General features: G+C 45.0%; 1 protein-coding gene across 2 annotated transcripts in view; it reads right to left on the minus strand.

The window, feature by feature from the left end:
* LOC137327351 (tapasin-related protein-like) overlaps positions 1–13,964 on the minus strand; it is an 85,910-nt gene that overhangs the window by 14,970 nt on the left and 56,976 nt on the right. For both annotated transcript variants that reach the window (XM_067993055.1, XM_067993056.1), the window contains exon 3: positions 6,020–6,382. In XM_067993055.1, the coding sequence (XP_067849156.1) occupies positions 6,020–6,382 (363 nt within the window). The remainder of the gene's footprint in view (positions 1–6,019; positions 6,383–13,964) is intronic.

Raw genomic sequence — 13,964 nt, forward strand, 5'->3', positions numbered from 1 at the left:
TCCTACGGTTCTAAAAGAGATGGCTGCAGAGATAGTGGATGCATTGGTTGTGATCTTCTGAAATTCCCTACATTCTAGAACAGTCCCAGTGCATTGGAAGGTAGCAAATGTGACCCCGCTATTCAAGAAAGGAGGGAGAGAGAAAACAGGGAACTACAGGCCTGTTTGTCTGACATCAGTCTTTGGGAAAATGCTGCAATCCATTATTAAGGAAGTGGTAACAGGGCACTTAGATAACCATAATATGAATAGGCAGAGTCTCATGGTTTTATGAAAGGGGAACCATGTTTGATAAATCTATTAGAGTTTTTTGAGGATGTGACTAGCAGGGTAGATAAGGGGGAACCAGTGGATGTAGTATATTTGGATTTTCAAAAGGCATTTGATAAGGTGCCACATAAAAAGTTGTTACATAAGATAAGGGCTCATGGGGTTGGGGGTAATATATTATCATGGATAGAAGCTTGGTTAAGGGACAGAAAACAGAGAGTAGGTATAAATGGGTCATTTTCAGGTTGGCAGATTGTAACTAGCGGGGTGCTGCACGGGTTGGTGCTTTGGCCTCAGCTATTTACAATTTATATTAATGACTTAGGTGAAGGGACCGAGTGTAATGTATCCAAGTTTGCTGACGATACAAAGCTAGGTGGGAAAGTAAACAGTGAGGTGGAGTCAAAGAGTCTGCAAAGGGATATACACAGGTTAAGTGAGTGGGCAAGAAGGTGGCAGATGAAGTATAATGTGGGGAAATGTGAGGTTATTCACTTTGGTAGGAAGAATAGAAAAACAGAATATTTTTTAAATGGTAAGAAACTATTAAATGTGGTGTTCAGAGAGAATTGGGTGTCCTCATACACGAAACACAAAAGGTTAACATGCAGGTACGGCAAGCAATTAGGAAGGCAAATGGCCTGTTGGCCTTTATTGCAAGGGGGTTGGAGTACAAGAGTAAGGAAGCCTTGCTATAAGTTGTACAGGGCTTTGGTGAGACTACACCTGGAGTAGTGTGTACAGCTTTGGTCTCCTTATCTAAGGAAGGATATACTTGTCTTAGAGATGGTGCAACGAAGGTTCACTAGATTGATTCCTGGGATGAGAGGGTTGTCCTATGAGGAGAGATTGAGTAGAATGGGCCTATACTCTCTGTAGTTTAGAAGAATGAGAGGTGATCTCATTGAAACATATAAGATTCTGACAGGGTAGATGCTGAGAGGATGTTTTCCATGGCTGGAGAGTCTAGAACTAGAGAGTGGGAGGTGAGGAGGAATTTCTTCACTCAGAGCGTTGTGAATCTTTGGAATTCTCTACCCCAGAGGGCTGTAGATGCTGAGTCATTGAATATGTTCAAGGCTGAGATAACTAGATTTTTGGACTCTAGGGGAATCAAGGGATATGGGAATCGGGCCTGAAAGTGGAGTTGAGGTCAAAGATCAGCCATGATCTGATTGAATGGTGGAGCAGGCTCGAGGGGCCCCTACTCCTGCTTCTATTCATTATGTTCTTATGTTCTTAAAGTTGATGGATAGTCACAAATGTTGGCCTTCAAGCAGTGAGAGAGCTCCTGCAGGAGAAGGAACAGATGCTGATGATCCACATGTTCAACCCACATGTGCCTGTTATGGATGTGCTGATGTCCCTCAATAGATATGTGGACGGAGAAAATCGGAGCATCGACTTCGAGGATATGTTAGGGATCTGGACCAGCAAGAGGAGCATCAAGGCGAAGCTGAGGGTGAATGACGAGGGAAACATCATCCACCTCCCGTCAAGTTTCATGATTGGGACAAGTCGTGTGTATATGGTGTACCAGGGGCAGCCCAGAGTGTATCAATCCTGTGACAAACCCGGGCATGAGGTGGCCTCCTGCAAGGAGGATCTGCAGGAAGGAGGGCCACCAGACATTGGACTGTCAGGAGGCAAAGTGCTGCAACCTGTGTGGAGAGGCTGGTCACCTGCCCAAACTGCAGACACAGCTATGCATAGGCAGCGAGAGGTGAGGTGATGCAGGAGAAGAGAGCAGCAGTCATGGCTGCCCCAAAGGAGGCCAGATCCCTCCACCCCACCGTGGCCCCATGTGAAAGAGCCAACGACCAAGAGGAGGACAAAGAGCTGGGAGAGTCGAGGAAAGCAACCAAACCCCAACACCCAGCCCCGAGACTTCCACCGAGAACGCAGAGTCGATGGAAAGTGACCCAGGGCGGAAGAAGGATGGATGACACATGGAAAGAGAAAGAGGAAGTCCCATAGGACCAGAGGTACAAACGCCAAAGGTGGGACCAGCAGCAAGAGGTGCTTAGAGCCCCCAACGGACAACAGCGACCACTCCTCGGCTGATGAACAAGGTAAAGGGGGGAAATCCCACCTTCAACAAAGGAAGCGGCAAAACATGACGGTGACCAGTGACACCGACAACATGCTCTAACTCTACGAACTTGGGAGCAGTAAAACCCAGCTCCAGGGCACCAGGAGCAGCGATGCACACAGCGCAACCCAACTTCGGGATGCCGGGAGTAGTGACAGAGACCGCGATCCCCCAACTCCAGGAGATGCAACGCGGAGAGCGAGGTTCCCCAACTCCGGGAAACCAGAAGCAGCACGACGGCCGTGGAGAGCGAACCACCAGCGAAGGCCGAGGAGCCGGACCTGGTCGTGGATCTCATGGACACACCACTCCATGAGACCCCGCCATTGACCCCCAAGTGCGGACACTCCCCTAAAGGAGGACAGGCCACCTTCCTCAGCCCAAGGACCGTCCAGAAGTTCCTACACACCACACAAATACAGCATCTGGACCAAGGGTTGGAAATGGAGGGTAACGTAGAACCCGGACTGATGCAGTTGTAAGACATTAATGTTTGTCCTTTTGTATTTTTAAAATGGCTTTAAAAATTGCATCCATAAACATGCGTAGCATTAAATCGACCTCACAATGTGCTGCGACCCTGAACTACCTGTCCAGGATCAAGAGCGACCTGCTGTTCTTGCAGGAGTGCAGGATCAGCAACTACCGGCAGTGCTTACGTATGTGGACCCAGAGGCAGTCGATCTGGTCGGGAGGCAACGATAGTATTTCCCCGGGCCTGGAGATTCTGCTACGAGGAGGCCAATTCACCATCACCGAGGCTAAGGAGGTGGTGGGGGGCCACCTGCTCGTAGCAGACATTCTGTACAAGAACGCCCCTCTACAACTAATCAATGTGTATGCCCCGACCCTCAGGAGCGAGTGGCTGGAGGTCTACGGGCATCTCCCGATGCTGTTGGCGATCTCCAGGCCGGTCGTTCTTGCTGGACACTTCAACTGCACCATCGATGTGGCTGGATGGTGCAGCATGGTCAGTGGAATACCAGACACGATGTCCAAACACCTGATGGAAGCGGTGAAAGACGCAAAGCTTCGCAACATCTTCAGCAACCCTGCAATCGGAGCGCCGCAGAGATGCACCTGGTCCAGGCCAGACGGGTCTGTCCGTTCCAGGATAGGCTTCCTATTCGTGTCCCCAATGCTCAAGGTCAGATTCACCTACGTTCAGCCGATGTTCTTCTCTGATCACTGCCTCCTACTGGCCGACTGTCAATTGCAGGAGGACCAGAAGGCAGGCAGGGGTATATGGAAGCTGAACGCGATACTGTTGATCCCGGAGAACATTGAGGAACTAAGGAGGGATTACACAGGCTAGAGGACCGTGAAATCCCTTTTCAACTCCATGGTGCACTGGTGGGAAGCGATCAAGGCCAACATCAAGAGGATCTTCATCCTCAAAGGTGTTCAGAAGGCGAGAGAGATACAGAGGAAAGTGTCACAGCTCCAGAAAAGCATACAGAATCTGTTCCAGCTGCAGTCGATGGGAGTCGATGTCAGGGAGGAAATCCGAGAGGTGAAAGGACAGCAAGCTTCGCTCTTCACCTCTGAGGCCTCAAAGATCATCTTCCGGTCCAGATTCCGCTCCATGGAGCAGGACAAGATGTCCCCTCGATTCTTCTTCCAGAAGCTGCACAGAGAGACCTCTGTGATCTGCAGCCTGAAGGAGGAAGACGGCTCGGTGACGTCTTCGCAGGCCGACATACTGAGGATCAACAAGTCCTTTTATGCCAGGCTGTATGACGCGAAGCCCACAGATAGCACGGCCTCCCAGTCCTTCCTGACCTCTATCACGGAAGTCTTAGAGGACAGCAAGCGGGAGAGCATGGATCGGCCGCTAACTTTGGACAAGCTGACAAAGGCCGTAGAACTCCTGAAAGCGATGGCTTACCGGTTGAGTTGTATTCGGCTCTGTGGGACTGGATAGGCCCAGACCTACTGGAAGTGTATGGGGATGTGCTTCTGGCAGGCAGCATGTCAGAATCCATAAGGAAAGGCATCATCACCCTCAGCTACAAGCAGAAGGGGGAGAGGGAAGAAATCAGAAATTGGTGACCCATTTCCTTGCTAAATGTCGACTACAAGATTCTGTCTAAGGTCATCGCCAACAAGCTGAAGTATGTTCTGGAGCTGGTGAAGGAGCTGTCCACGACCGAGTGTTGCCGACTAGCGGGACGCACTGAAGCAAGGTACAGCCTATGCACATCGTTCACCTGAGGAAGGAGGTAGCCTCCGAAAGCTTGTGAATTTAAAATAAAATTGCTGGACTATAACTTGGTGTTGTAAAATTGTTTACAATTATGCAAAAGCTCTACGGGGAAAGGCCACCATGTAAGGCCACCCCACTTTGTATTGTACAGAATGTATTAGAAGACATATATTATGTTTTGTATTGTAATAATAGGACTGTAGTGTGTACGATCTGCATTGTATTGCTTTGAACTGCATTGCTTCAAATTGTGTCTTTTTACATTGAACTGTGTGCATCTTTAAATTTTATGAAATTGAAATTAAAAGAAGAAAGATTTATATTTCCCAAATCCTAGCTAAATCCAGGACATTTCACCACATCTGCATGTCACTCCTGACCATTGTTTGCGGCGTGGGTCGTGAGAACATAAAGTAGTCAAGTTCTATGTGGCTCACGTATGACAATTTTGTTTATGTAGTGTTTATACTTCCAATCAATGCTTGCTTTACTTACCTACAATAAATAAACCATCAAATCCTGTGTCCAATCCTCTTGAAAAGAATTAGAAAAGACAGAGGAGACAGTGTAACAACTCCATATCTTGCTTGTATTCAAATGGAAAAAAGTAATTACAGTGGAACTTCCTTTATCTGCTCTCCAATTAACCACCAACCCAAAAATCCACCAGATGTGTTGTGGGATAAAATATTGAGCCAGTTGTTGAAACTACATAATATTTCTTTTGTTATTTGTATTAAAGGGTATTACTGTGCCATACATGTAAGACCAAAGTTTAGTGCACTCAATCATCTGCCAGTTGCCATTATCCCCTAGAGGCTTCCTTTCTTTATGGCAAATGATGAAGGTTCCACTGTATATGTTCTGCTGAAAGCTGCACCCCTTTCTGCCAAGTTTCACACTCATTTATACACCTGCAGTGATTAAGGGGTATACTTAGGCTGTTTAATAGAGCTGCTTAGGACAGATACGTGTATTGCTATCTCTGTAGCCTCCTCCAGTCCTACAACTCTCCAAAGTCTCTGCGCTCCTTTAATTCTTGCCTCTTGCGCATCCTCAATTTTCATCGCTCCACCATTGGCAGCCAAGCCTTCAGCTGCCTAGGCCCTAAGCTCTGGAATTCCCTCCCTAAACCTCTCCGCCTCTCCTCCTCTCTCTTCTCCCTTACGATGCTCCTTAAAACCTACCTCTTTGACCAAGCTTTTGGTCACCTGTCCTAATATCTGCTTATGTGGCTTGGTGTCAAAGTTTGTTTGAAAGTGGTCCTGTGAAGCACCTTAGAACATTTTATTACATTAAAAGCCCTATATAAATGCAAGATGTTGTTGTTTCCTAATTCTCTATTTTCTGTCCTGCAATGTATTGAGAAACACTGGTTGTGTAGTATAAACTGTTACAATCACAGAAGTGATAAATACATGCTGCTTTTGAATTGCGGATGTAAAACTCACCTTCCACTGTTAGGTGCGTGCCTTTACCTTTTGCTGTTTGTGTAGGCGGAGGTATTTCAATAGAAACCTTGCAGAAGTAAATGTCAGAGTCATTTAAATGAAGATCGTAGATTACTAAAGATGAGGAGTTTGTTGAGAGGTCCAGTGTAATGTTAACACGTTCTGTACAATCCCGGAAAGCAGTAAAATTAGCTTTATTTTCTGTAAGTTGACACAACATTTGTGCACTGGTGTTTCTTTTCCATGCAATCCTCAACTGTTCAGCATCTGTATACTTGTATGAACAGTTTATTTGTGCTGTTTCCCCTTTCAATATTCTGATCTCTGATGGTGTCTGGTAGACAGTTAGGTTTTTGCTTTTCACTGAAGAAAAAAATAAAAAGGATTACATAAGAACATAAGAACATAAGAAATTGGAGCAGGAGTAGGCCAATCGGCCCCTCGAGCCTGCTCCGCCATTTAATAAGATCATGGCTGATCTGATCCCAACCACAAATCTAAAGAACACAAGAAGTCGGAGCAGGACCCGGCCACGTAGCCCCTGGGCCCTCTCCGCCACCCACAGGGCATTGACCGATCCGAACTCAGCTTCATGTCCAATTTCCTGCCCGCTCCCCATAACCCCTAATTCCCTTTACTTCGAGGAAACTGTCTATTTCTGTTTTAAATTTATCTAATGATGTAGCTTCCACAGCTTCCTGGGGCAGCATATTCCACAGACCTACCACCCTCTGAGTGAAGAAGTTTCTCCTCATCTCAGTTTTGAAAGAGCAGCCCCTTATTCTAAGATTATGCCCCCTAGTTCTAGTTTCACCCATCTTTGGGAACATCCTTACTGCATCCACCCGATCAAGACCCCTCACAATCTTATATGTTTCAATAAGATCGCCTCTCATTCTTCTGAACTCCAATGAGTAGAGTCCCAATCTACTCAACCTCTCCTCATATGTGCGCCCCCTCATCCCCGGGATTAACCGAGTGAACCTTCTTTGTACTGCCTCGAGAGCAAGTATGTCTTTTCTTAAGTATGGAGACCAAAACTGTATGCAGTATTCCAGGTGCGGTCTCACCAATACCTTATATAACTGCAGCAATACCTCCCTGTTTTTATATTCTATCCCCCTAGCAATAAAAGCCAACATTCCGTTGGCTTTCTTGATCACCTGCTGCACCTGCATACCAACTTTTTGATTTTCTTGCACTAGGACCCCCAGATCCCTTTGTACTGCAGTACTTTCCAGTCTCTCGCCATTAAGAAAATAACTTGCTCTCTGATTTTTCCTGCCAAAGTGCATAACCTCACATTTTCCAATATTATATTGCATCTGCCAAATCTCCGCCCACTCACCCAGCCTGTCTATATCCCCTTGCAGGTTTTTTATGTCCTCCTCACTCTCTACTTTCCCTCCCATCTTTGTATCATCTGCAAATTTTGATATGTTGCACTCGGTCCCCTCCTCCAAATCGTTAATATAGATTGTAAAGAGTTGGGGACCCAGCACCGACCCCTGTGGAACACCACTGGTTACTGGTTGCCAGTCCGAAAATGAACCATTTATCCCAACTCTCTGCTTCCTGTTTGATAACCAATCCTCCACCCATGCCAGAATATTACCCCCAATCCCGTGATTTTTTATCTTAAGTAATAATCTTTCATGTGGCACCTTGTCGAACGCCTTCTGGAAGTCTAAATACACCACGTCCACTGGTTCCCCTTTATCCACCCTATACGTTATATCCTCGAAGAACTCAAGCAAATTTGTCAGACATGACTTCCCCTTCATGAAGCCATGCTGACTTTGTCCTATTAAATTATGCTTATCTAAATGTTCCGTTACTGTCTCCTTAATAATAGACTCCAAAATTTTACCCACCACAGATGTTAAGCTAACTGGCCTATAATTTCCAGCCTTCTGCCTACTACCCTTTTTAAACAACGGTGTTACATTAGCAGTTTTCCAATCAGCCGGGACCTCTCCTGAGTCCAGGGAATTTTGGAAAACTATCACCAAAGCATCCACAATCCCCACTGCCACTTCCCTCAAGACCCTAGGATGGAAGCCATCAGGTCCAGGGGATTTATCCGCCTTGAGTCCCATTATTTTACTGAGTACCATCTCCTGAGTGATTTTAATCGTATTTAGCTCCTCCCCCCCGAGAGTCCCCTGTTTGTCCAGTGTTGGGATATTCTTAGTGTCCTCTACTGTAAAGACTGAAACAAAATATTTGTTCAGCATTTTTGCCATCTCCATGTTTCCCACCATTAATTTCCCGGTCTCATCCTCTAAGGGACCTATGTTTGCCTTAGCCACCCTTTTTCTTTTTATATAACTATAGAAACTCTTGCTATCTGTTTTTATATTTTTTGCTAATTTCTTTTCATAATCTAACTTCCCTTTCTTAATCAATCCTTTAGTTACTTTTTGCTGTCTTTTGAAGAATTCCCAATCTTCTATCCTCCCACTAAGTTTGGCTACCTTATATGTCCTTGTTTTTAGTCGGATACTATCCTTGATTTCTTTACTTAGCCACGGGTGGCTGTCATTTCTTTTACACCCTTTTTTCCTCAGTGGAATATATTTATTTTGAAAGTTGTAAAATAACTCCCTAAATGAACACCACTGCTCATGTACCGTCTTACCCTTTAATCTATTTTCCCAGTCCACTTTAATCAATTCCGCTCTCATACCATCATAGTCTCCTTTATTCAAGCTCAGTACGCTTGTTTGAGAATCAACCTTCTCACCCTCTAATTGGATATGGAATTCAACCATGTTGTGGTCGCTCGTTCCAAGGGGATCCTTAACTAGGACATTATTAATTAATCCTGACTCATTACACAGGACCAGGTCCAAGGTTGCCTGCCCCCTTGTAGGATCAGTTACATACTGCTCAAGAAATCCATCCCTGATGCACTCAATGAACTCGTCCTCAAGGCTGCTCTGCCCAATTTGATTTGTCCAGTTAATATGATAATTAAAATCCCCCATAATTATGGCTGTTCCCTTATTACATGCCCCGACTATCTCCTGATTAATACTTCTTCCAGCAGAGTTGCAACTATTAGGAGGCCTATATACTACGCCCACTAATGTTTTTTTTCCCTTATTATTCCTTATCTCCACCCAAACTGTTTCATTATCTTGATGCTTTGTCCCAATATCATTTCTCTGTATTACAGTGATTCCTTCCTTTATTAACATAGCCACCCCACCTCCCCTTCCTTCCTGCCTGTCCTTCCTGATTGTTAAATACCCTGGCATATTTAATTCCCAGTCGTTGTCACCCTGCAGCCATGTTTCTGTAATGGCCACAAGATCATACCCATACGTAGTTATTTGTGCCGTTAACTCGTCCATTTTATTACGAATGCTACGTGCATTCAGATAAAGAACTTTCAAATCTGTTTTGTGACGCTTAGTTCCTGCTTTTTCCTTTTTTAACACTTTACCTATTACTCCATACCTTCTGTCCCTTCCTGTTACGCTTTCCTCTCTCTCCCTGCTCAGGTTCCCAACCCCCTGCCACTTTAGTTTAAACCCTCCCCAACAGCACTAGCAAACACTCCTCCTAGGACAGCGGTCCCGGCCCTGCCCAGGTGCAGACCGTCCGGTTTGTACTGGTCCCACCTCCCCCAGAACCGTTTCCAGTGTCCCAGGAATTTGAATCCCTCCCCCTTGCACCATTCCTCTAGCCACGTATTCATTTGAAATATCCTCCTATTTCTACTCTGACTAGCACGTGGCACTGGCAGCAATCCTGAGATTACTACCTTTGAGGTCCTATTTTTTAATTTACCTCCTAACTCCCTATATTCTGCTTTTAGGACCTCATCCCCTTTTTTACCTATATCGTTGGTGCCTATGTGCACCACGACAGCTGGCTGTTCGCCCTCCCCCTCCAAAATGTTCTGTAGCCGCTCCGAGACATCCTTGATCCTTGCACCAGGGAGGCAACACACCATCCTGGAGTCTCGGTTGCGGCCGCAGAAACGCCTGTCTATTCCCCTTACAATTGAGTCCCCTATCACTATAGCTCTGCCACTCTTTTTCCTCCCAGCCTGTGCAGCAGAGCTACCCGTGGTGCCAGGAAGTTGGCTGCTGCTGCCTTCCCCTGATAAGTCATCCCCCCCAACAGCATCCAAAGTGGCATATCTGTTTGAGAGGGGGATGGCCACAGGGGACCCCTGCACTACCTGCCTGCATCTCTTACTCTTCCTGGTGGTCACCCATTCACTTCCTGCCTGTATACCCTTTACCTGCGGTGTGACCAACTCGCTAAACGTGCTATCCACGAGTTTCTCTGCATCGCGGATGCTCCACAGTGAGTCCACCCGCAGCTCCAGCTCCGAGATACGATCGGTCAGTAGCTGCAGGTGGACACACTTCCCGCACACATGGTCGGCAGGGACACTGGTAGTGTCCATGACTTCCCACATCTTGCAGGAGGAGCATATCACGGGTGCGAGGTCTGCTGCCATGACTTGCCTTAGCTGAGTTACCCCTTTTAAATTATGTTGAAATTAGAAAATGTTAACTATACTAGGGACCTAGGTTCACTAAAAAAAAAACACTATCTGCTATAAAACCTGCAGATCTTCCCTTTCTTATTACTTTACTTACAGTAAAATGGTAGAAATACTCACCTGAACCTACTCACCAATCAGCTGCCTCCCCTGTGCCGCGTCACTTTCTGACTGGTGACGTCACCCCGAACTGCCGCTGGTCTCAGAGTCTCGCTCTCAGAGTAAGCTCTGGTCTCGCTCTCTCCGCGCTGTTTATATCCCCGCTCTGGTCTCGCTCTCTCCCGCCGCTCACCGCTCTCAGGTCCACTACCGCTCTGCAAGAAAAGCAAGGCAAAGCAGCACCTCCTTCCCCCACTTTACCTAACTCCCACACGTACCGAACTCTCAGCACACTGTGTAATATCCGCACACCGTGCAGTCCGCACTGACAGGCCCCTGTATTTCTACAGTTGAGACTCAGATGAGTCAGGCCTGCCCCACCTTCAGGGACCAATTGAATCTAGCTGACCAATTAACTTGCTACAGCAGCTCTCTGCTGAAGCCTGACAGAAACTTAGAAATTTAAACTTTTAAATTGACCTTAAACAGTTGAAGCAATATGCACTAGATTTAAAGAGATTAACCCTTCAACTCCCACACCTGACAGAAACTTAGAAATTTAAACTTTTAAATTGACCTTAAACAGTTGAAGCAATATGCACTAGATTTAAAGAGATCAACCCTTCAACTCCCACACCTGACAGAAACTTAGAAATTTAAACTTTTAAATTGACCTTAAACAGTTGAAGCAATATGCACTAGATTTAAAGAGATCAACCCTTCAACTCCCACACGTACCGAACTCTCAGCACACTGTGTAATATCCGCACACCGTGCAGTCCGCACTGACAGGCCCCTGTATTTCTACAGTTGAGACTCAGATGAGTCAGGCCTGCCCCACCTTCAGGGACCAATTGAATCTAGCTGACCAATTAACTTGCTACAGCAGCTCTCTGCTGAAGCCTGACAGAAACTTAGAAATTTAAACTTTTAAATTGACCTTAAACAGTTGAAGCAATATGCACTAGATTTAAAGAGATTAACCCTTCAACTCCCACACCTGACAGAAACTTAGAAATTTAAACTTTTAAATTGACCTTAAACAGTTGAAGCAATATGCACTAGATTTAAAGAGATCAACCCTTCAACTCCCACACCTGACAGAAACTTAGAAATTTAAACTTTTAAATTGACCTTAAACAGTTGAAGCAATATGCACTAGATTTAAAGAGATCAACCCTTCAACTCCCACACGTACCGAACTCTCAGCACACTGTGTAATATCCGCACACCGTGCAGTCCGCACTGACAGGCCCCTGTATTTCTACAGTTGAGACTCAGATGAGTCAGGCCTGCCCCACCTTCAGGGACCAATTGAATCTAGCTGACCAATTAACTTGCTACAGCAGCTCTCTGCTGAAGCCTGACAGAAACTTAGAAATTTAAACTTTTAAATTGACCTTAAACAGTTGAAGCAATATGCACTAGATTTAAAGAGATTAACCCTTCAACTCCCACACCTGACAGAAACTTAGAAATTTAAACTTTTAAATTGACCTTAAACAGTTGAAGCAATATGCACTAGATTTAAAGAGATCAACCCTTCAACTCCCACACCTGACAGAAACTTAGAAATTTAAACTTTTAAATTGACCTTAAACAGTTGAAGCAATATGCACTAGATTTAAAGAGATCAACCCTTCAACTCCCACACGTACCGAACTCTCAGCACACTGTGTAATATCCGCACACCGTGCAGTCCGCACTGACAGGCCCCTGTATTTCTACAGTTGAGACTCAGATGAGTCAGGCCTGCCCCACCTTCAGGGACCAATTGAATCTAGCTGACCAATTAACTTGCTACAGCAGCTCTCTGCTGAAGCCTGACAGAAACTTAGAAATTTAAACTTTTAAATTGACCTTAAACAGTTGAAGCAATATGCACTAGATTTAAAGAGATTAACCCTTCAACTCCCACACCTGACAGAAACTTAGAAATTTAAACTTTTAAATTGACCTTAAACAGTTGAAGCAATATGCACTAGATTTAAAGAGATCAACCCTTCAACTCCCACACCTGACAGAAACTTAGAAATTTAAACTTTTAAATTGACCTTAAACAGTTGAAGCAATATGCACTAGATTTAAAGAGATCAACCCTTCAACTCCCACACGTACCGAACTCTCAGCACACTGTGTAATATCCGCACACCGTGCAGTCCGCACTGACAGGCCCCTGTATTTCTACAGTTGAGACTCAGATGAGTCAGGCCTGCCCCACCTTCAGGGACCAATTGAATCTAGCTGACCAATTAACTTGCTACAGCAGCTCTCTGCTGAAGCCTGACAGAAACTTAGAAATTTAAACTTTTAAATTGACCTTAAACAGTTGAAGCAATATGCACTAGATTTAAAGAGATTAACCCTTCAACTCCCACACCTGACAGAAACTTAGAAATTTAAACTTTTAAATTGACCTTAAACAGTTGAAGCAATATGCACTAGATTTAAAGAGATCAACCCTTCAACTCCCACACCTGACAGAAACTTAGAAATTTAAACTTTTAAATTGACCTTAAACAGTTGAAGCAATATGCACTAGATTTAAAGAGATCAACCCTTCAACTCCCACACGTACCGAACTCTCAGCACACTGTGTAATATCCGCACACCGTGCAGTCCGCACTGACAGGCCCCTGTATTTCTACAGTTGAGACTCAGATGAGTCAGGCCTGCCCCACCTTCAGGGACCAATTGAATCTAGCTGACCAATTAACTTGCTACAGCAGCTCTCTGCTGAAGCCTGACAGAAACTTAGAAATTTAAACTTTTAAATTGACCTTAAACAGTTGAAGCAATATGCACTAGATTTAAAGAGATTAACCCTTCAACTCCCACACCTGACAGAAACTTAGAAATTTAAACTTTTAAATTGACCTTAAACAGTTGAAGCAATATGCACTAGATTTAAAGAGATCAACCCTTCAACTCCCACACCTGACAGAAACTTAGAAATTTAAACTTTTAAATTGACCTTAAACAGTTGAAGCAATATGCACTAGATTTAAAGAGATCAACCCTTCAACTCCCACACGTACCGAACTCTCAGCACACTGTGTAATATCCGCACACCGTGCAGTCCGCACTGACAGGCCCCTGTATTTCTACAGTTGAGACTCAGATGAGTCAGGCCTGCCCCACCTTCAGGGACCAATTGAATCTAGCTGACCAATTAACTTGCTACAGCAGCTCTCTGCTGAAGCCTGACAGAAACTTAGAAATTTAAACTTTTAAATTGACCTTAAACAGTTGAAGCAATATGCACTAGATTTAAAGAGATTAACCCTTCAACTCCCACACCTGACAGAAACTTAGAAATTT

The sequence above is a fragment of the Heptranchias perlo genome, chromosome 11 (genome assembly GCF_035084215.1).
Source record: "Heptranchias perlo isolate sHepPer1 chromosome 11, sHepPer1.hap1, whole genome shotgun sequence".
Classification (NCBI taxonomy): Eukaryota; Metazoa; Chordata; class Chondrichthyes; order Hexanchiformes; family Hexanchidae; genus Heptranchias; species Heptranchias perlo.